At 41.9% G+C, this 23,351-nt stretch overlaps 2 protein-coding genes across 5 annotated transcripts in view; one reads left to right on the top strand and one right to left on the bottom strand.

The window, feature by feature from the left end:
- Window positions 1-17,686, top strand: part of pdlim7 (PDZ and LIM domain 7) — a 34,815-nt gene extending 17,129 nt beyond the window's left edge. The window contains exons 4-13 of the mRNA XM_084353763.1: window positions 1,409-1,436; window positions 2,353-2,549; window positions 6,087-6,241; window positions 6,646-6,682; window positions 12,216-12,268; window positions 12,540-12,783; window positions 13,288-13,468; window positions 13,626-13,746; window positions 15,576-15,691; window positions 16,028-17,686. Coding sequence (XP_084209889.1) covers window positions 1,409-1,436; window positions 2,353-2,549; window positions 6,087-6,241; window positions 6,646-6,682; window positions 12,216-12,268; window positions 12,540-12,783; window positions 13,288-13,468; window positions 13,626-13,746; window positions 15,576-15,691; window positions 16,028-16,114 — 1,219 coding nt within the window. The 3' untranslated portion in view covers window positions 16,115-17,686. The remainder of the gene's footprint in view (window positions 1-1,408; window positions 1,437-2,352; window positions 2,550-6,086; window positions 6,242-6,645; window positions 6,683-12,215; window positions 12,269-12,539; window positions 12,784-13,287; window positions 13,469-13,625; window positions 13,747-15,575; window positions 15,692-16,027) is intronic.
- A 1,187-nt stretch (window positions 17,687-18,873) lies between these two features.
- Window positions 18,874-23,351, bottom strand: part of unc5a (unc-5 netrin receptor A) — a 140,802-nt gene continuing 136,324 nt past the window's right edge. For all 4 annotated transcript variants that reach the window (XM_084353935.1, XM_084353934.1, XM_084353933.1 and 1 more), the window contains one exon: window positions 18,874-22,753. In XM_084353935.1, the coding sequence (XP_084210061.1) occupies window positions 22,588-22,753 (166 nt within the window). In that variant the 3' untranslated portion in view covers window positions 18,874-22,587. The remainder of the gene's footprint in view (window positions 22,754-23,351) is intronic.

Below are 23,351 nucleotides of genomic sequence, written 5' to 3' on the forward strand. Positions count from 1 at the left end.
TTTTTTTTTCAGTAGCCGGCAGCGATGTAAAGCTGGGTTCCTCCATGTTTAATGTGAGAATAAATTTTAATGAACCGTCTGCTGCGTCACTCCAGCCAGCAAAGGCGCCGCAGTAATGTGAATCCCCGGATTAGAGTTAAGAAGTGTACAGCGCTGTGGCACTCGTAGTATTCTTAGCTGGGTGGGTGAATCTGCTAGAAGCAGTTAAAGATGTTGTGAGAAGCCGTGAGGTTTTGGTGTTTATAATGGCCCCACAGAGAAAACTTCAGCGTTTATACGACCTGCTTCTTTTCTCCCATCATCTCTTTCGCCTGGAGCATCTTCACTGATGAGCTTAATTGTTGAGATATGGTTATAAGGGTGCTTGAGACGGAATTACCGTGGAGTCCTTGGGGCATTGCAAACACAAGCAATGTGAGCAAACAAGTTCAGTTCAACCCAATTATCCAAACCACATGTTTAGATATGAAAACAAAGGTTATCGCTAAACTGTCTGTTGTAAACAACCTGAATCCAACAGTAGAACTGGCAGGGCTGCTTCTTGGTTCAGTTGTACGTGTGTTCTTATGTTTAATGATGCATTTTAGTAGATATTGAGTGCACTGTTCTTTTATTTCTTCAACTGTCTATTTAAGTAGATGTTGTCTTAACCAATGGGGGAAATGGCCAAAATTACAACAGTAAGACATCTCTTACAATGTTATGTGTGATTTCAGCCATTAGTCCTCTTTTGTACAATATGAGGTTGATATTTCACCTCGAGAAAAATGGGTATCGGTGTAGTCAGACTTATTTATTATAGGTTTTCGCATTGTAATTTAAAGCTTTACCTATAAGTTTTATCTAGGTTTCTACCACTCTTCCTCTTTGCCTCCTCCATCAGCTGGCTTTTTTTTTTACGCTGTAGAGTTTCCACAGTTATCCCAGTTGTTTTACCGTTACCTGGGGATAGTAACCTGGGAAAACAATGCCTCTTCCTGTTTTGGTAGCAGACTTGCTTCCTTTGAGCCAAAATGCTGCCTTCATTTTTGTTGGAAACATCGAGCCTTGTGGGCAGGCAGTGAAAGCCAGGTTTATAGAGAACCATCTATATATGCCAATTAAGTCATTTTCCACGGCCATTGCAGTGTGCGATCAGTATTTACTTCAGAATGATAAGTAGAAGCAAAAAAATTCTCTATTGCCAGTTCAGATTACAAGCAAACATCAGTGTGTAGTTTTGTTTCAGAATAATATTGCAATATTCAGCATAATAATTTGTAATAAACTTTTTCTTCAGTTTGAATAAATATTCAAACACAACATTTCCTTCGACTGTCGTTTATAAATGTCGTTGCTCAGTATTGTATCTTTAATTTGTAAGAGTATAAGATGTACTAGTAACTGTGCCCATCTTTTCTCTTCACAGAGCTTTCAAAGCAGTTGGAGACCAGAAGGTAAGAGTACATTTTCCTGAAACGTTGAGCTCACCCTGCGTGAACACTTGTATGCTTTGGCATGGTCTTCTACTGGTCCACAGTGACACTGATTGAATTTGAAACTTCCTTTTAATCGTTGCCCACAATTGGCCTCAACGGTGTGTTATGTCACTTTGTGTTTAAATTCATCTGATTCACCTGAGTCGCCCGTCAAGCTCTCACAGAGCCCATGCACTGTGCATTAGCAAAGCATCAGTGAGTCGCTAAATGAGTTGTTTGCTGGATGGAGTGCTGTGAATATTGCTTTTGGAATTTTTCCCGCGGTTCATTTTGTGATGCCTTGCACAATCCCTGATACCACAGTCACACTGATGCATTTAGTTTCACTCTCGAACCCCTTGAGAGCTACTTGCTCAACTGATTACAGCTTAAATAGCACAATGGTGTCGTGAACTGCTTTGTGCTGCCGGCTGTTTTAAATCAAACGAGGAACATACTACTTTCACAAAGTTAGTGTTTCATTTAAGTAGGTGTTCTTTTGTAGTCCCGGCATTATGCTCAGTGAGAAATCTCATTAGTGAGACATGTCTGTCAAATATGACAATTTCTCACTTAGAGCATTTTCATTTTACCAGCGGTAGCAGATTACTTTGGCCAGTCTGTGGCAGACTGCCAACACAAATAAAATGGCTGTGTTCACACTTCTTAAGCACTTCTTCCTTGTGCGGAGAAAAGCCGACAGGCTTTGACAGAGCTGCTCCTGCAGCCTGGAGTTATCATTTTCTGTGAGAAAATATTGAGCTTTACTGGAGGCGTTCTGAACATACAACTCGGGATTGTGCAACAGCAGATGGAACTTTTACCGTGTGTCAGAAATGTCTAACTGCATGTTGTGCACTGTGCTGCATTGTCTCCCTCTCCCACGCCCTCGTAGGACTCACTCGCTCTGGCTTCTGTTCCGCCAAAGTACTCCTTTGCCCCCAGCACGACAATTAACAAGATGGCGAGGCCATTTACAGCAGCTGGTGGTAGTGCCAACTCAGGACCTGTTATCAAACCTGTGGCCTACTCACCTAAGCTTAACACTCCACGCTCACAGGGCCGTGCCAGCATGCAGCAGCCACAGAATGGGTAGGTGGATAAATAAACACCATTGCCTTTGGAAGCACAATGTGACTAATGTGGTTTTAGTGGTGATTTTAATGTCTCATTATTCTCATTTGGGGTTTTCAAACTGCATCGTGGTAAGAATTTACTTCAGTATTGTGCCAAAATAGCGTCACAGATTTTAGGTGAAACATCCCAGAAACGATGAACAAATGTATTGTGACTCACTGCTGAGATCGTCTAAATACTCCCGGGCCTGTTAATAATTCAGCAGAAATGATGACAAACATGGTGAGTTTTGTACAAACCTGTTCTATTGCTAAACACACCAGCAGTAGCAAGCTGCGATTATATTGTGTCATGACTCTGACCACTGAGCAATTTTCTCGTGAAAGGAGGTTGTCAGCCTTTTGTCCAAACAGACCCAAATGATCTACTCTTCGTTAACATTGCAGGGTACATCTAGCTGACAATTGAAGCTGGCCTTCTCCAGCTGAAAGACCTCTACAGTGGTATTTATCGGATGATAAAAAAGGCTTTAGAGAGATTAGTGAAGGATCTGTAAATAATCAGTCACAGTTTTATGGCCTTCTAAAAACTTGTTCCCCTCACCTCATCCTCACTATGTGTGTGTCTGAGACAGAGATAGAGATAGACAAATACTAAAAAGGAAGATTTTTAAATGTAGTCGTACACAAAATTATTTCGACATATTTGTGTCAAAACATTTTAAGGCTGAGATGCTACTTACACAGATGGTTGTTGACAACTAATTATTACTTGTATGTTCCATCTCCGGTCAGTTGTATGCTGGAAAGAAATGGCAGAATGCATTTTAACATCCGTGAAAATACTGCGGTACTTACTCTGCACCAAACTTTGGACTTAATTGTACATCCCAGCTTTTAGAAGCTTTTTTGCTTTTGTCTCTTTCTCTCCATAAAACATCAGTACGTTAGTCAAACATCGACCCAGTAATTACATCTCTGTGTAATTGAATTTTGGAGTGATGTCACTAGAAACATTTGGAATTTTATTTTTAAACATGATTCCCCATTGACCACACAGCAGCAATTATAGGGCCATACAGCCAGCTATCTGTCACATCAGATGCTGGAAAGTCTTGATCATGGTGCATTTTTTTTTAACTTTTTTTTTTTAACCAACAAATTTTCTGGATGAAGTATTTATTTCATGGGCCACAAGTTAAAATGATGTTTTATGATCGAGATGGAACTTTTCTCAAATGTCGACTAAAAAAAAAATTGTATCTGTTGTGTTGAAAAAGTTAATCTTCAGTTTCTCCTTGAGAACTTAACTCCGTTTAGCTTCTGATCTTTTGGTTGAAAACTATTGAACAAAAAAACAAAACTTGGTTTCAAAGCTGCTATGAATCTCGGCTGTGTATTAAAACAAAGTTAATGCTCCCCTGACAAAAGTCTCGCTGCTGTAATTACATTAAATAAGTCTCTACGATTCTCCAGTTTTATTTTACTGCTCAGTTTTCAGATTTTACAAGGATTCCAGGAACGGATCAAAATTGCACTTTAAATGATCCTGGAAGTGGCAGTATGGCACGAAGTGGCCTTCAAGCAGAGGCCAGTCTGGTTCCTGTAATTTGGGTCATGGTAGTGGCCCGATTGCAGCCATTGGTGAGCTGTGGTCTGTTGCCGTATTTAGCCCCGCTCATAAATTGTTCTGCGTTCTCACTCAGCTTTTACTGGCCTGGCGCTGGATTATTTAAGCAGCCTTACTCTAGGGAGGGCGCGCATGGTTGTGAAGTTTCTCTGCAGATGGCCGAAACACATTTCTGAGGACATCTTTGAGAAGACTGGAGCCTAATAATAACTGTCAGCCCACTTTTGATGAACACATTGTTGGATTTCTACAGACAGAAAACAGCATATGTCTAATGTGTTGAGGCCTGTCGTGTTGAAACAGGTTTTGTGTGCTTGTTGTTTGCACAGATCTTACTCAGACATCATGATGTGTCACTGCTGTGGCATTTATAGTTGTTTTCGAGGTATCGGAGCACACAATAAATTAGACCAACTGTGAAGGCAAATTAGTCAATGGTTATTTTGTTTTGTGTTTTTGGCAAATGCTTCGGCCATTCACATAAATCTGAAAGCATTTATGCTCACGGATGAAAGGAGCGTCGGGCAAAGGGTTTGTGCCAAGTGGACTGAGTCATTGTGGGTCAGGGTAACAATAGATGATGTGACAGACGAACAGTGCCGTCTTTCTCTCACAGAGCCTGGTGACGATGACAGCATGTCTCGTGTCGCTTCTTGCATGTTTTCTGCATCCTGCACTGTTGTTCACAACCTGTCATATATTGACATGTTATGTTTTTTCTTTGTTTAACTCAGAGTTAAACTCTGACCTCTTTCTCTCATTTTCTGTTTTTCCCTCTTTTCCTTTAACGCTGCAGATGGAAACTCTTGACAAGTTAGTATATTTCTCTTTTTTTCATTCACAGTCCAGAACAAAATAATATTTGCTTTTGTCATTCGCACTCAATAATTCCCGTCCTTCTATTAAAGTGGTTTCCAACCATTTTAACTGGTTTTACAGGTTGTGACCGATCACCTTTCTTAATTCTTGTCTGTGAATACCTTAAAATTATCCAATCATTTACAAAAGAATTAAATCAATAAATCAATTTTCTGCTTTCTATCCTGTTAACCATCTCGTGACCCTCAGGGTTATCTTGCATCCACTGCTCTATTACAATCCATTCAACTATGTCCTTGTAATCCCTGCGTCAAAATGAACCATTTATCATCTCATTCTTTATACTGGGCAATTTTCAGTTATAGTCAGGACATCATAATGTCTAAAAGCTTTTCACTCATCAAAATCTCTCAGTATTTATTGATTTCTCTCCTCTATCCTTGGTCTGTAAATTTCATACAAACTGTCTTCATTTGTTCTTTGGTGTATTCTACAGGGGCGAAGCAACTTACTATGATGATATATACCAACACGCCAAGTAAGGGGCAGCTGCATGCAGTCTGGTTTGTCATCTTAGATTAGCACGACAGCTGAGAGGAGCTGATGCTCACGGGTAGATTCAGAGATTGCGTTTACAAAACAAAGATGCCAGTTTATTGTTACCATTCATCTTTCATTCTCTACTTGATTTTTAATAAATGCATGCCTCCATTACAACAATATGCCTAAAGTGAAAAACATTCTTTGTGCTGCTTACGTTGTTGATCAAATTAGAAGCTTTAATACGCAGTAAAATGTTTCCAGGTACTATAGCCTGACAGCTTTTCTCCCATTGACTCTAATGACAGTTATAAATACAATCTCTAATGTGGTGGTGTCCATTTACGAGAGTCTTCAGTGTACCCATGAGAAATCTTAGTAATGGGTATCCATTAGCCGGCTTACTGCATGACCATGCTGCGGAGCATTAAGCGTTGCATGATCTGTTCAGGATGTCCTCTATTTTCAAGGTCACCTGATTAGCTGGGTTGGTGTGAGTGGGTAGTCCCTAGGTGGGGTTGTGTTAACCTGCGCCTGCCGTGTGCTGCTGCTGGGTGTGTGCAGGCACGGCCTCAGGGTGGAGAACCTGCCCTGCTTTATCCCCAACGACCGCAGCAAGAAGAGGCTGATCCAGGACACTGAGGACTGGCAGCCCCGCACCGGCACCACCCAGTCCCGCTCCTTCCGCATCCTGGCCCAGCTCACAGGCACCGACTTCAGTAAGTCGGGGACCAGGCTTGGCAGACTCGGTGGAGTCAGACAGCAGAGAGTGATGGGTTGGGGGTTAGACAAGTGTAGGTGAAGGCCTGCGAGTCAACGGTTGATCTGATATGATCTGATCGTAGCAGAGTGAGTGACAAAGGAAAGCTGGATAATAGAGGTGTCCATTTTTCAGCTGTGGAGAGCTTCAGCTGTCAGGTGGCTGCTGCCTTCATCGACACCTATTTTGTCTGCACTGTAACCAGTCTGACTGAACATCTATATGTTATTTATTACAACAGAGCACCATTAATTGTTATATATACTGTTTCTTTCCGTGTTTGGGTTGGTATTTGATCAGCTGACTATTAGTAGATGTGTATGAGAAAGGCGTGCTGATGTGTGTCTCTCCTGGATCTCTCAGTGCAGGACCCAGACGATGAAACCATGAAGAGGTCCAGGTAAAAACCTGAGTGTCATTGATTTGATCATGTGAACCTTACAAGACACAAGTGATTGTGTTTGGGCACGTGTGTGGAGGCTTCAGTTTGGCGATTTTATATATATATAAATAAAAATAAAGTACATGTTTTGCTGCTTTTAACACTAACATGCGTGATGTGATCTAAACATCCTTTTGTACTATTAGACCGAGAACCTGCTTCATGGTGTGATTTTTCTATTTGAGGAGCAGTTTAATGTCAGGGAAATACACTTTATTTTCTTTTTTGCAGCGAGGTAGTTGGGAAGATCCAAAGCCTTCGCATGTCTTGGCTAATAAACTAGCAGCTGGTTAGCTTAGCTTAGCATTAAGAATGGATACAGGAAACCAAAAAGTGTTAATTTTACTCTCTGGATTTTGTATGGTAAAGTAATCAAGACATACCTTGTTAAATAGTAAGCTTTAGATGTGCTGATAGGTGGATTGTTACCTTTTGGACAGCACGAGGCTAGCTGTTTCCCTCTGTTTCCAGTCTTTGTGCTAAGCTAAGCTTCATATTTAACCAGGCTGATCTGCAAGTCAATCTTCTCATCTAACTCTTGGGAAGAAAGTTTATATTCTCCCAAACTTTTCCTTCAAGTTAAGTTTAATATTTACCGTCATACCTTATCATATCCTTTTCTGTCTTTACTGCTTCACCTGTTTTTTTCTCTGCTACTTTTTCACCTTTCTTTGCTCTTCACCCCACTTTATTCTCTCTTGCTCTCTTTTTTTATTTACTCTCTGCTCCACAATCTATTTCCTTCCTCTCTATCTCTCTTTCATATCTCTGTTGCTTGCCGTCAGGGAAAAGTTCCTCACTGAGATTCAGAGTCCCCGCTATGCCCGTCTGAGGGATTGGCACCACGACAGGTCTGCTCGCGCCCTCAATATCAAATCCTGAGCGACATCCTAGACGCCACGGGACGCAGAGCCCAGCCAGAGCCTGCTAGCGATAGCCACACCGCAACGACTACGTGACAAAGACGACGAAGATAGCTGACCGTCCAATGGCAGTTAACAAATTCACCTTTAACGGATTGCAAGATGGGGTGAAAAGGAGTTTGGGGAAAAAAAAAAAGAAAAGCAAACCAAAAATAGAAGAAACATAGCCTAGATGACAAAGCACAAAGTGGAACCTTGCATACTGAGCCTAAGTGTAAGATCTCCCTCTGAATCTCTGACTTGATGATTGTTGACAACAATGTGGACCACTGTGTGTGTAGCCCTGTTTTCCATTTCACACTGCGTTACTAAGAGTAAACTGGTGGGAAGGTGGGACGGGGGTCCTCCGCAGTGGGAAGCGCCTTTCTGTTCCTTCTTCTTCTTTTGATTGTGAAGTTCAGACTCTCCTTTGATCTCTGTCTGTCTCTCTCTCTCTGCCTGTTTCCATTCACTGAGTTCTTCATCCTTTTTAGAGTTCTCATTTCTGACCCCCTCATCTCGTAGGCTTCTCCAACCATTAAGAAAGACAAGGAAGATAAATCTGTACTATTGTTTTTTTCTGCTGTCATCAAAAATATAAAACGTCTGAAAAAAAGCAACTTCCGCTTCTCTGTCCTTTATCTCCTGTGTTCCTCTTCTTCTTGTTTACTTGTCATTTAAGCTTAAAGGGATACGTCTCCTGATGTCCACCTCTTATTTCTCTCACTTCTCATTATTTAGCTGAGTTGAAGCAATTTTTCTTTAGTCACTTGGTGCACTGAGCAAGAGCTGTTATGTAGAAGCAGGGGTTCCCTCCGCATTTATGCAGTTCTGAATTAATGGAGGCTCTTCTGAAACATCAGGGTTCAAGTTTACTTTTATTGCCTCGGAGAGAAAATTGTTGTGCAGTCAGTCGTGACAACAACAAATGGGAATACACACATGAAGTAATACACACAGTCGTAAAGTGCAGAAGTGCACAGTGAAGAAATGCAGCCTGCAGTTTGTCGCACTTGCCTGAAATAAAAATATCCAAGAGTATTTAAAACCTAATAAAAAAGACCAACATTATCATATTTAGAGTTCAGCTGAGTAATTGCTGCAGTTCAGTGGCCTCTACAGAGACAAGATCTAAAAGCAAGTTGTACACACGACTTAAAAAAATGAAAGTGATCTAATGATTATGCACAGAGTATTATCTAGAATTAGCATAAAAGGAAATAATGTGTTCTGGGAAAAATACAACCAGAAAGGATTAAAAAACGTTGTGCATAGACGACGCACAAAATGTGCTTTTGCCTTTTTTAAGGATAAGTTCACCCAAAAATGAAAGTGTGCTCATTATCTTCTCACCCCCATGCCCCATGAGTCGGGTGAGGTTTTGTAGTCCACAAATATTTCAGGAGCAAAACAGCGTTGCAGCATTCTCCTACACACCTGATGAAGATAGGGATCAATTAAACAGACAAACCATAATCCAAGTCGCTGGAAGTCCCCAGATCTCCAATTGATTCCTAAATCTTCACTGTAGCTGCTAAGCTAAAGTGTTAGTGTGCTTCCTGTCTAAAGTGGGTGTATGAGCTCGGATCTCAGGGCTTCTGGAGACTCGCATTACACTGTTCCTTTTTAAGGAGCCCAGGAGAGAAATGTTGGATAATTGTTGGTTACAAAGTGATATTACCTGAACGTTTGTGATAGAAAAATGTGAACGAGAAGTGGTCAACGTCTGCTGTACATTGTTTGAAGAAATACAGCATTCAAATGCAGCAGGAAACTAGTTGTAATTGTTGCAATTAAAAGAAATAACTAGGCTATACTTTTATCACTGGCAATATTCACAATCGCCATTTAATTAGGCTACTAAATCCACAATTGTTGAAAAAGTAACTGTATAAAGTGACTGAAACTAAACTAGGGGAAGTCTGGTCTGTTCCAACAAGGTTGTAACCAAACAGCCTCTTCACACACTTGATGTCAACCATCCAGCTCATGTGGGGGACATGTAAGCAGATAACAACAACAATATGGTGGTAATCAAAGAATGTGTTAAAGTTTATCTGAAAGGCATGAAATGTTACTTTAACATGTAACAAAGACAAAGACATAAACAACTGCAGCAGCTATACATTAATTGCAAAACTGTAGTTTTCTTGACATTAGTTGCCTTTGTAATTAGTAAGGTTTAGGGATGACAGAAAGGTGCATACACTAAAAAAACAAAAAACAGCAGTGCCTCTCTCTGCCCTCTCGGAGGTGTGCCACCAATGTTTGACATTTTGTCAGTTGTTGCATTCAGTTTCTTGCAGAGCTGCAACACTTTCACCTCCTCACTGTGGAGGGTGACATATGTCACTGGCTTCTTGCTCCTTGTAAAATCAAAACCTGCTCTTTTTTTCTTGCCGGATGTTGAGCTGCCAACGAACTCATCCATTTCCCCTTTGCTCAGGTCGATGCTTCCCAGAGGAGAGGAAGCCTAAAAAATAACAAAACAAGGTCTATAGAGTGAACAGGAAGTGTCAAGGAAATGTTCCATGGGGTGCCGCTCTGCAGCATGTCCAAAACTCTACATCGAAGGCAGAAAAAGCCCTCCTGTCTGCACAGTCTGTCTGTGATGCAGGAATTGTGCGCCTGCATCACACTGAGCCGCTCACTGAGCAGATGGGGGAGGAGGATGTTGAAAGCAGTGAAAATGTCAAAAACATGATCCGGGCTGCTCCAGCTGGGAATAAGCCGCCGTAGAGGATGTACTCCAATTTGCACCCGCAACCTTCAGCAGAGTGAGCCGCAGCCAAACAAACACCTCAAAGTTGTGTGAGGAGCCGGCGCCACTGCCCTGGTGTCGTGTAGGGCAGCAGGATGCTTTTTTTGGGAGTCGTTAGGTGGGATCTCAGACGGCAGCCCAACCAGTGATGGGTCGAGGGCAGCTCACCCAGGGTCTGTATGTCAGACAGGGTGAGACGGGTTTGCTCTGTCCTTTGTTTGACCCGGCCGCCAGCCCTCTCCTCCTTTCACTCTGTTTTGACATCATTTCTTTCCAAAAAATCTCCTGGTACAGAGGGAGGGGGGGTATCTTACCTTCCTTTAATTTAGAAAGATTTAACTTCCTCTCTGTTACCACCCCTGCAAGCCATCTTCTTGCTATTGCAAGGGGATTTAATGTCCTTTATTATTCAGAGTATGCTGAAAAATAGACTGTTTTTATTCTTCTTCTTGCTCGATAGCTCCCAGCGCAAGTCAGTCACTGCTGCCTCTCTAGCTTCTTGTGTTTTAGTTGTTTGGCTACATAAGGACTTTAATTGATAGGCAGACTTCACCTGATGCAGGCGATGCTGCAGAACAAGGTTGTTGCAGGGTAATTTATTTCACATTTTCCTCTTTTTCTTCGCAAATGAGAAATGATTTCATCATCTTTCATTAGTGTATTGTAGATGCCACAGTTGATGATGTAAACACGATAGATGCCTCAGGCGGTGGTATATTTTTTTTTTCCCCAAGATAAGACGTCTCCAGAGCTCGTCTCCTTGGCTCAGAAGTTGTTTTTCCGTTTCAGTCATGGTTTGAAGATTTTCTGAATATAGTGACGCTTGCTGCGGGTAACAGAACTTTGAAATGTAGAAACAACTCTTTATTTCAACATTTCTGCACATGCAGGCTGGAAGCTAAACTCCTCTGCATCCAAATCTGACAGCGTAACGTGTTTTGAGTTGTTCATTCTCTAACTTTTCCTGTGAGTGATGTCTATCAGTCTGAGACGTTCGGGTCTCTTATTGCTCCCATTCTGATGTAGAGCTGCAGTGATGAGTCAATCAATAAATTGAAAGAAAATTAGTTACAAGCTTTTTTTCTTTGTCATTTCTGACGGTAGATGAACATTTTTCAAAATGACGGTTTATTGTGAAAAGAAATGGCAGATTAATCAATAATGACAGTTACTGTTGGTTGCAGCCCGTATCTTTACCAAATACTTAACCAATCATTCACCAATCAGTAGCATAACATGACTTATTATAACAACAACAAATAAAATAACAATAACAGAAGTTACAAGACCCAGTTACCTCTTTAGTTCCGACACATTTCAAGGTTTCATATAAAATAAAATGTATATGACAAAAACCATGTGAAAACTGGAGCCATCATCTCTTTTGGCTCAATCTTGTCTGAGATGTTTTTCTGTTTCAGAGCTAAAACGTCTTTATAAATAAACACCTTGGTATCAGTTATTCAGCATTGATCATTTGAATTACATGATTGACTTCGTCTCATAAACGCTTGTTATGTTGAAACATGTCCCTCGATTCATTTCAAATTCTATCTAGAGTGTATTTTCTTGAACATCCACCTGAGTCTCTGACACTAAAGCAGCTTCTGTTCCACAACAGGTGAGAATCTCATGCTGCCTGTTGATGCTGATAAATATTAATGATGCTTGTGATCATTCACACAGAGGGTAATCTGTGGCATAACGTCATGGAGACAACCATGGCTGCTGTTATCCGCACATGACGTTCACTAAGCAGTATCCATGGTTACAGAGGTGTGTGTGTGTGTGTGTGTACCTTTTCTAATTAGTCATTTTCTCCCCACAGCCTTGAGCCAACTCCCTCACCTGCCAAGGCCCAGGCAGCAGATAAACCAGATGGTGAGTTTCTGCTCCTGCTGATGCGTAAAAAGAAGCCCAGCAGCATCCAGTCGAGGTTGTGCTAATAGATTCTTATTAAGTGTCAATACATGAGCAACAGCCGCAGCAACGTGACACGCAAACCTGTCACAACTTACATCTGGTGGGAGCGTGTAGATTACATAAAAGTGTCCCCCTCCTGTTGCGAAATTATTCAAAGTCACAGCCAAGTTTTTCTAATGTTGTAATTCCAAAAACAAATCACCCTGTTTTTTTTTTTATTTTGGCCCAGAATCCAAGACCGCAGCTGCGGCAGCAGGCGGTTCAGGTGCTCCCAAGCGTCCGCCGTGGGTCACCGACCCTAATTTCGCTGACCGCTTTCGTCCAGACAAGACCAGCACCGTCGTGACCCAGCACCAGCAGCCGGCCCAGCCGACGCCTATGGAGAACCGCAGCTCCATTCTCCAGGCAGCGCAGCAGGCGCCTGAGGACAGTGGGAGGACCCCTTTATGTGGCGCCTGCAACAAAATCATAAGGTGAGACGCCACTGCCACGTCCATGGTGGCAGTTTAATTCATTTTAGCAGAGTGGAGTACTCCCAGTGTTTGTACCTTTTCAAAGTGCTGTTGGAGAAGTGACACATCATTTAGGACACTTAATACTCACGATGACAGACTGAATGTCTGCAGTCAGCATAATTAACACAGTTTGGAGACATCTTGTTATCAGTGGAGACGAGCATAATGCTGACTTTGAAATAATTTAAATCTCATTTCACACATTTCAGAGATAAGAGAGAAACCTTAGTTCTTATTCTGGTCACCACTGCAAGCAGATGAGCTGTTTTTCAACAAGTGAAGGAACAAAGTTTCAAGAACCAAAAAACATCTGAAGTCTTTGTCCACATTTCAGAGCTACAGAGCAGCTGTTTCTATTGGAGCTGTTCTTGTTTTCCCTGTCAAAGTGGAAAAGTATGTAGCAGGTTTTACTAATGCCTCTGAGGTGCTGTTAAACCATGTGTGTGTGTGTGTGTGTTCCAGGGGTCGGTATCTGGTGGCGCTGGGACGCTCTTGGCACCCGGAGGAGTTTACGTGTTCGCAGTGCAAGGCGGTCCTGGATGAGGGCGGCTTCTTCGAGGAGAGAGGGTCCGTCTACTGCACCAAGTGCCACGATAACAGATACGCTCCGAACTGCAACAAGTGCAAAAAGAAGATCACCGGGGTGAGAGCTCGTGTCAAACCACCAACATGGAAGGAGACACATTTTACGCTCGAGTCCGGCTTCTGGAGATCTGCGCTTTCTCTTTAGAACAGCAACACCAGCCAACCAGAAAATAAAAAAATAAAAAGTATTATTACTTTTCTCTCCCTTTTATCAGGAAATCATGCATGCCCTGAAGATGACCTACCATGTTCAGTGTTTCAAGTGTGCAGCCTGCAAGACTCCCATTAGGAACCAAGCCTTTTACATGGAGGAGGGCGAACCCTACTGTGAGAAAGGTAAAACTGTTGCAGTCAACACACATTATACTCCCCAACTTGACCATTCTCAAGATAAACGTTCTTTTTTTTAACAGTTTAAAATAATCACAGAATTGATAGAAAGGATTCAGAAGAAATGCAGCTTGTTCGTCGTTCCGTCGGGTTATTGTAACAGCAATTAATAACCTTTACTGAAGGTTTAGTTTGTCAGTCTTTCTTTCGTTCGATAATAACACAACGTCTCCCGCCACACATTATTGAGGCTTCATAAAAGAGATGAAGGAGTCTCCATGGTGAAAAATCCTCTGCTGGAAACAAAGGGAAACATCATATTAATGCGGTTTCTAGGAGAAGAATTGAAGAAAGACGCTCTCGGCTGGCGACGGGGACATCCTCAGAAAGCCCTGTCTCGATAGAAAATGCATCCCTAAACCTGAGGTAAAGGCAGGCAGTATTTAAAAGTAATGCCTAAGCAGAAAATATGAAACACTGGCAAAAGAAAAAAGTATGCTGGAAATCCTCAGCGTGCAGATTGATTAGATCCAGTGCCAACGGAGAACATCTCAGCCCATGTAAGACCCCCTGTAACTTTACACACAGATCAAGTCTGACTCGTTTATCGTAAATCTGCACTGGGCTGCACGAACAGAGGGGGAGCTGACATCATGGACGAGCTTATGCGCTCAAAGATGTGAAATCTTCTTACTTCAAATGGATGCCATAGCTAAGTACAGTGCAGTTCAGGGTACGCAACAGAGGCTGCGGTGCAAAAACAGCAAAGCGCAGGCCGAACTGTGTGATTCAGAGGTCTTGCTGAGTGCATTTTATGATAAAGTTGTTTCTTTCGGGGAGAAATAGCTCACTGCGGGGCGTCCCCTCTCCACTTTTGCTCGAATCATTTTCAGATTTTTTTCATCAAGCTATTTGTAAAACATTGCATTGTTGTATTATTGCTGTGGGCTTCGGCACTTCATGAATCTCTTCCTGCGTACCACAGTCAATCATAGAGTGTGATGTTTTCATCTGCTGTAATCTATTTAGCTCCAGTTTACTTCATACATTTCTCTATTGGATTTTATGAATGGTGTACGCTCTTCTATTATGCTGTAAATGATTTAGCGGGGCAGCGTGTTTCTCTCTTGCCGCCGAGGCTTCTGACGTGGATCGCTGCTTTATCAGAGGCGAAGCCACAACCTGAGCACTCACACTCTGAATAATGCCTTTAGCTCTGATAAACATTGTGCTGCCTCAGCATCTTTCAGGGATTGTGCGGCTCTCACCCACTCACTCTCGAGAAGCAGCATTATAACCTGACACTTTCCCCAGAGTCGCTGTGATGAAAGAGACTGGCAAATCCAGTTAAGTATCTGGAGCAATTTCCCCTCATCCTAATCCGTCCCTCACACTCTGGAAAGGCACTAATGTACAGTGGCTGGACAAAATAACGCAAACGGCAAGGTATCAAATGCGAGAGGGGCCAACGTTTGGCATCAAAACCGCTTCATACATCTTTATTGCTGTCATTCAAGTCCTTAAGTGTGTGTGTGTGTGTGTGTGTGTGTGTGTGTGTGTGTGTGGTGGGATATTACTTCTATTCAGGAGTAAAAGCCTCCACTACTTTAAAAGATGAAAGAGGTGGAAACCTATTTCACACTCAGAGCTCCAGAACATCCTATAAAGGTAAAGTGATGTTTACATATGGTGATGTGGAGGCCATGGAGGATGCTTGACCCGATCTCGAAGCTGATAAAAGCGCTCCCGAGTTCGTTTTGTTGTTATTCCGACGGTTATCTCACGTATCTCTGCCGCCCACCACCTCTCCTCTCATCACCTTTCTCTCTCTGCAGACTATGAGAAGATGTTTGGCACCAAATGCCACGGCTGTGACTTTAAGATTGATGCCGGCGATCGGTTTCTGGAGGCCTTGGGCTACAGCTGGCACGATACGTGCTTCGTCTGTGCTGTAAGTCATTTTGATTGATACAGCTCCCCGTGGGGCTCTCTCTGCCCCGTCTCTTCCGGCTGTCCCAGCACAATGCCACCTGAAAAATCTGCCTCAATCTTTGGACCTCGAGTTTTCCCCCCTCTGTCTCTTTCACCCTGTCACCTGCAGTCTATCACTCTCTCCATCTCCCTTTGCACTCTGCGAAGAAAACTGAAAGTAAATGCAGTTGAGTAAATAACACGTGCCTGCTCCGGCCAGTAGAAAACTGTGTAAATTCACATTGGTGCGATATCAACTGTGGCCTGGTTTCCCAAATCTGACTGCCTCTGTGTCTGTCTCCTTTCATCTTTAAAGCTCTGCCAAATCAACCTGGAGGGGAAGACTTTCTACTCCAAGAAGGATAAGCCCCTGTGCAAAGGCCATGCCTTTGCTCCCGTGTGAGCGAGCGAGCTTCATCTTCAGAGGAAAGTTGCGCTTCTCTCTCTCTCTCCCTCTCTTTACCCCACTCCGCCCTCCGGCACACTCGTTCACATTTTACATCTCGTCTTTGCCAACCACACACATAGTTTAAACTCTGTCTTTTGTCTATCCTGCAGACTTTGTTTTCACCTTTGAGGCTTAAAGGAACAGTTCACCCCCAAAATGAACATACATGTTTTCGCTCTCGCCTGTCGTGCTTTTTATCCATCGGGGTTGTTTTGGTGCGAGTTGCAGAGTTTTGGAGATGTCTGCCTTCTTTTGAATATAATACGACTTTGTTTGTGGGGCTGACGGTGTCAAAATAATACATTTGGAAAAAGTCAACAGCAGTGTTTCTTTCCAGAAATCACGACCTGGTTACTCAAGATAATCCACAAACCTCGCAGAAGGAAGTGTGCATCTACACATGGATGAGAGGCTAGTTGTCAAGAGCACAAGCCTCTCGACCTTGAGCAGAAGCACGCATTGTTCTGCGTGGTGATACGAAAAGAAAATGGTTCCTACTTTGAAGTGTTAACAAAATGTCTGGATTATCTCGTTCCATCAGTCAGTATCTGCAAAACTCTGCAACTCACACCAAAGCAATCCAGATGGATAAAGAGCACTACAGATGAGAGATAAAATGTGTTTTTGATTTTAGAGCAAACTGTTCCTTTAGCCTTAGCTTCATGTACTGTTACTCCACTGTGCTGTTAGAGCAGTTCAAATGTTACTGTCTGTAAAACCAAATGCTGTGTTGTATAACTGGAAGTAGTCGAGGAATTATTTCATGCCATCACTAACTTGTTGACTTACGAGTCATTTATAGATTGGACAGTTAAGCTGCAGCTGCCGTTCATCATCTAGATCTAACTGTAGCCGTTAGTGACTAAATTCTCACCGCTCTACTAATCTCCTCCTCGTTCAGTCTGAAGTGAGATCAAGTCAGTGTCTTCCAACTTGGAGGAGTCACTTAGCCTCTAATAATCTCACATATTGCATTAATGATCTGCCACCACTCCTGCACTAAGTGTAGAGAAGTGGTGGCCCCATTCAGGACCCCGGCCCACTCACCGACTCTCACTGCAGTGCCTGTTAACTTAATGGGGGTCCAGTCAAGCAGAAAGGGGGGGTGTCCCATTTCTGCCTGACCGGACCCCTGCACCTCTCAACAGAAGCACTAACTGCTTACTTACCACTTTGACTCCGGCACGTCAGAGCACACACTGCAGTTAATAACTGTAATTTGGAGTCATGTAATAATTCTTAATTGATTTTTTTTATAGTCACAGATGTGGGTGACAGAGTGCAATTATTGTTTTTAAATGTTTCGCACGTCAAAGCTTTGAAAAAAAATAATTCATTGGTCATTTTAATGTCAGAAAAATCTCATAGGATGATTTTGTCCCTCATGTTTCTAAGATGTTGTGATTGTTCCTTCGAGTACTTTCAAGCCATGGTTGAATATGTATTTATATTGCTTCAGAATGGGCCTGTAAGTGTTGTTTTTTTATAGCTGCTGGATGTTTCAAATAAAATTAATCTGTAATGCCACGCGCCGCGGTGGATCACTGGGCTGAAGTGTTTCTGAGGTGAACCCATCTGTAAGATTTTCTCTCGACTGTTTTTGTTGTCTTTGTTCTCACCAACACCTGCTCCCCAACAACAGGATAATGGGCTTTCTAAGATTTTGTTGTTAGTGCAAGAACTACTAAAAATCAAGCTTTACACAAACAGCTGCTGCAACAAAGACCTGAGTGAATCCCCGTTCTGGATGTAGAAATGAATACTTTCGCAATTTCCATTTAATCATGAAAGTCATCTAAGTTTCATGTAAGCGATGTTAAATTGTTCTCGTCAACACGATGTTCTCACGGTCATCATCCCGAGACTAAAAGTATCTACTAACCGGTATGGGAAGGAGTGCAACCCCAATTCCAAAAAAACATGAACAAGACAGAATGGGATATTTTGCTCGGTTGAAAACCAAACAAAGACAATTCATTCAATATTTTAGCTTTTTGTCAATGTGAGGTTGCCAGGCAACCAGCAGAGATGCTGCATAGTTGTGCTGGCTGGAATTTAAACTGTTTTTCATCGAGAGGTAGTTGCTCTCAGTACCTCCAGAATCACAAATTGTCATTTATAGGTCTGCATCTACAAATTAAACTACCAAATAAGATATAATGAGCTATTTAGTGAGCTTTAAAGGTGCTATTTTTGTTTAATTATTTATTTTTACTTTAAAGGGGCTCTGTGAAACTGTGTCTTATGCTAGAAGCCAGCTGTAGTTTATGCTAGCAGACTCCATCTTTAAACTAACATTAGCTACCGTAGCGGAGTGGAGCGAGGCAGTGAGACGAGGCACTCAAGAACGTGCGTTCAGTCAACTGAAGAAGTCCTTCACTAAGAAATCCACAGTCATTAAACAACTTAACCAATCGTTTAATTTTCACGTCACAACCTGCTCACATATGACAAATAAGAAAGCGATAAATACGTTTGAATTGCATCAGCCAGCTAGCAGTTTGACACACTAGCTTCTGGTCTTTATGCTAGGCTAACTGTGTTGACTGTTTTTTTAACTCACCAAAAAAAGTGATTACTTGTATTTTCCAAAATATAAAACTATTCTTTTAAACTTAATACTTTCTAAAGCTTGACTTGTAACATTCAGTAGTCCCTTTTGAAATGAATTGATGAGCAACGCAATTTAATTATCAAGTAAAAAGATCCAGTCCTTCATTTAACAATATATAATTTATTTACAACAATTTCAGGTTGAATTACTATACATACCTTTCTGAAATGTCATAGATATATATATACATAAGGCCAAGTAAATACTTGAAAGCACTTAGAAACGAATTTCCAAAATTCTACCCACAAATCCATATCATTGTCCAAAAAAGTACAGAAAATCTCCCTTAGCAGAAGTTTTTCCATTGCCACAAAAGTTTTGACAACAATTTACATTGACGATAAGGAACACAAGAGGTTAAAAAAAACCGAACAAAACAAAAAAAGGATTATACAATTGCATAAGCGCTGTGGCATGTAATAAATACAGCATTTTTGACTTGCAGAAAGGCAAGGAACATTGAATCAAGGAACTAAATAGAAAAACCATTCACAAGTACAGAAGTCTATTGTTCATAGTTCAAAAAGAAAACAGTTCAGTCAGAGTGACGGGGAGGTATGCACACACCCAGTCTCACTCATTCTCTCACACAGACACACACACACTGACGTCCTTGACACTGAATAGCAATGAGTGACACAGAAAGTACAGATGTGAATGTAACAATGTTGCCCCCGTAACTAGGGGTCAAACTTATAAACCCTTGAACGAAGCATTTATGTCATTGACTGTCTTCCACACAACTATCAGGCCCAGATCACATCATGAAGGGAACTGTATTTATCACACACACACACAGTAATTGCAGATTTGTTAGATTTGTTGGACAAGTTAGATATGAAGATAGATGCTCAACATCCTGGCGGCTGGTGAATTACATTACTGAAATGTGCTTAGACAACACATCCGAGACAATGACGGGGGTGATAGAGTTTCTCACACACAGTCTGACTGTACAACTGCCATGGCTCATCGAAAAACATGCTGCGTTAACACTGGCTCGAAGAACTGATGTCCTCTTTCTCCACTTAGCCTCCACGCAGTCCCAGTGTAGTGACTCACTAAGCGTTAGTGACCGTTTCCACCTCGTGTTTAAATGCTTACAGTTAGAGAAATAATCAGGTAGACATATGCAGAGTAAGGACGAACAAAATATGTATAGAAACTTCCTGTAAAACAGTCTCTAAACCCTTAACACTGCAAAAAGTCGTCACTGCTAGATCGCCAAAGAACAGTATATAGGCAAACACGTCACGGTTTAGACTTGACAAATGCTGCGCCAGTTAAGTGTCTTTTTTTGGCTTCATATTAAAATATAATTTACATTTCTTTACAAAGTGATAAAATAAACCGACACATGTTACCGCTCGAACAGACAGCATTAAACTTGCCTCAAAGACAAAAGCGAGGACATGGGCTAAAAGAAACGGTTTGGACTTTAAGTCCGCAGTTTAGAAGTGACAGCAACTCTGACTTGTTCTATACTAGCTGCGAGTAAAACAACGCTCAAACAATATTGAATGGATACAACATGAGGATGTAGTGGCCTCAAATGATAATCATAAAACTTTGGTTACCAATTCTGCTGATATACAATATGCAAAGTGACAGCACACGGCTGGTATAGAAAAAGTATTTACATATTACACGTGACGATGATCCACTTCAACATGAAAAGATTTATTTAAGGTGATATCGCCGATTTGTCCGAAAGGGGCTCGATCCGTTTTCTTAAATTGAATAAAAAAAGGGTCAAATTTTGATTTCAGGGCATCTCTACGTTAAATGGATCGGGGGGATTGTAGAAACTCGTTTGGGTTAAGAGGAGGCGTGTTTCGTAGGATGAAAAAGGTGTGCCGAGATGCCTCACAAATACAAAGTCACTTCTGAGACTTAAAGAAACGAAAAGAGAGACAAACTTTTCCCCCACTACAAGGAAACACAAATGTACATTCCAAATATCTGACAATCATAAAAAAGGCTCCTGTTCGTGTTAAAGGTTGAAGCCACGGGAGCTGGTGGGATGGGACGGTGCTAGCTGTTTGAATGAATGGGGGCTCTCTTTGCAACGTTAACAGACAACTTCACATGCAACCCTGAGGCAGACGGAGAGAGAACTATGGCTAGTTTGGGATTGCTCACTTTTTCCTAAAGAATAATTACTGAACCACTGGACTTTAAAGATACTGTGTATTTCACGTTGCCTGACCTGACGCATCCATTATTAAAAACTGTGTAAATTAATGCAAAGTAGCAAAATATGATAAGCAAGTGCGTAGTTGCAGTTTGTGATTTGTTGCATGAATTTGCTGGATCATTTTTGCCGTCCTGGCCAGAAATAAAAACGTAAAAAAAAAACCCTTTCAAAGCATCTTTTGTGAGCAGAGGCGTGACATTATGTATAAGCCACTCTTTAACTTTCTCTGAGAGACAGGCGTTTCTCTGGTGTGGAAATACTGTTTGCCACACAGCAAATATAGAATTCCCACCAACATTGCTTTATGAATTATAAAAACAAAGCAGCGCAGCTACCCTTTCAACATGAGTAAAAGAATTTGTTGTCAGATCTTCTGTGGGAAAGTGCTCTGCATTATTCATATGGGATAATAACCCTTTTGGCCGTGCTTTTATGTTTAGCTTCCTCTCCGTTACGGAATTAAGGTAATCGGGAGGAAAAATGTCATTTCAGAAATGAGTTTTGACGACATTCAGTGTTCACGTGTGTGCAGCTGGAACGCCTTTCGGCCCTATGGCTCCTTCATTAGCTGTGGAAAACAGAAAAACCCCCGAGATGAGCGATTGGGCTAATGCGAGACGTGAAATAAACCAATCAAAATCACAGGCTTTCCACAGAAATGGCTTCTGTAATATGACTTTTAGTGAAGATATTACTCACTCCTCCCTCGAAAAACTTCAAAGCACCCGAACCCCACATATATCGATTTGGAAGCAGGAAAGCTGCGAAGCGTCTCGCTGAATCAAGATGTCAAGATGTTACATTCACAGTAGTGATACCGGCTGGACTAAGAAAAACACACACAAACAAGATGAGACGGGGTGTTTTGGGCTGCTGACATACAATCTATTTTAAAAACCTGCAAGTCCAGGATGTGCTACAAGCCGTCTATGTGTGTGTGTGTGTGTGTGTGTGTGTGTGCGTTGTAGGAAACGGATACATGTGAGACGAACATGTGAGGAGTGTCACTGGGTTTGGGAGTGGACGGGAGTGGACGCTCGCAGACCCCGATGACCTTGCTGAACGTGCGCTCAGTGTCGGAGATGATGTCATAACAAACCGGCCATTTGCATATGTCGCCTGTTCTCTCGAACCTGAAATGACTGGCGCCTTCTGTCACATCCCGTTTTATTTAAGATGTAAATTATTTTAAAATGATTCGTTGAATTTCAAATATCGGCCATTAGTCATAGCATTACGTTTGCATATTGCTCCTTATTAGCCATAAATGGGCTATTTATATAAAAGGCATGAATTAATCTTTAAAGTAGAGCCATGGTGTGGACTAACTTCAATCTTTGATGGAAAATAAAGGGTATTTTCTTTACTCAGTTCATGGACACATTTCCCAACACGCTTCTTTTTCCCTCATTTGGTCTGATTTTCACTCTGTTGGATGGGAAACATAAACCATTTACTATCTTCTGAAGTGAAGAAGAGGGACATTGGGGGCAGCTCTGCTCTTCGATTCCTGCTCCAGTTATTGTTGTTGTTTTTTTTTTTTGTGTGTGTTGTTGTTGTTGTTGCTGTTGTGTTCTGTACTTTTCCTCTGCACCAGTCTCTCCCCCGGTTTCTGGGTTAGCACTCGCCATCAGAGACCAGGAATATCATGGCTTCCTGTTTGCCGATGTCGGCCATGACCGTGGCCAGCTGGTTGATGTTGCCGCTGTGGAAATGCTGTGCCTCCCACAGGTCCAGGATCACAGAGGTTGGGCTCGCTTTGGATGCAAAGAAACTCATGTGTCTGCAGAGAGGGAAGCGCAGAGATAACAGTGAAGGGACAGTGAGACAGTTTTATTAAATCAAGCCGTGTGCACACATCAAAACAGACACTCTCTCATTTGCTGTACACCAACAGAGTCAAAGGGAAAGCTTTTCAGCCGGATTTTTTATTGTGCTGCTGCTTCCTTGTAACTCCGTCAATGTCAAATTTATTGTGTTATATTGCTACATCCAGATACGCTGTGTCGGAGCATTAAGTAAAAAAATGATAAAAGGTGTAAGAACATGGTGTCGCTCTTGAAACTGCCATCAAACACACAATCTCTGGCAATTTTCATTTGAAGCTTAACAGCGTAAGCCTCATTCTCTCTTTATTTGATGTAGAAATTGGCCCTAAATCCCACATACAGTAAATCCTATATGGACTTTCACAGTTAAGTCGGAAGTGACCTTTTCCATTTTAGGAGCAGAACCTTTACGATCAAACCCAATCAATGACAACAAAGCAGTGGCCCCGGCCAGCTGTATATTTGATGTTGAGTGGGACCTGATCCCCGCTGTACCCGAACACGCTTGTTTGATTTAATGGCCTTTTTCTGTTCTCTAAATGTCTGGGGTCT

This window comes from Pagrus pagrus, assembly GCF_965226575.1.
Source record: "Pagrus pagrus genome assembly, chromosome: 5".
NCBI lineage: Eukaryota > Metazoa > Chordata > Actinopteri > Spariformes > Sparidae > Pagrus > Pagrus pagrus.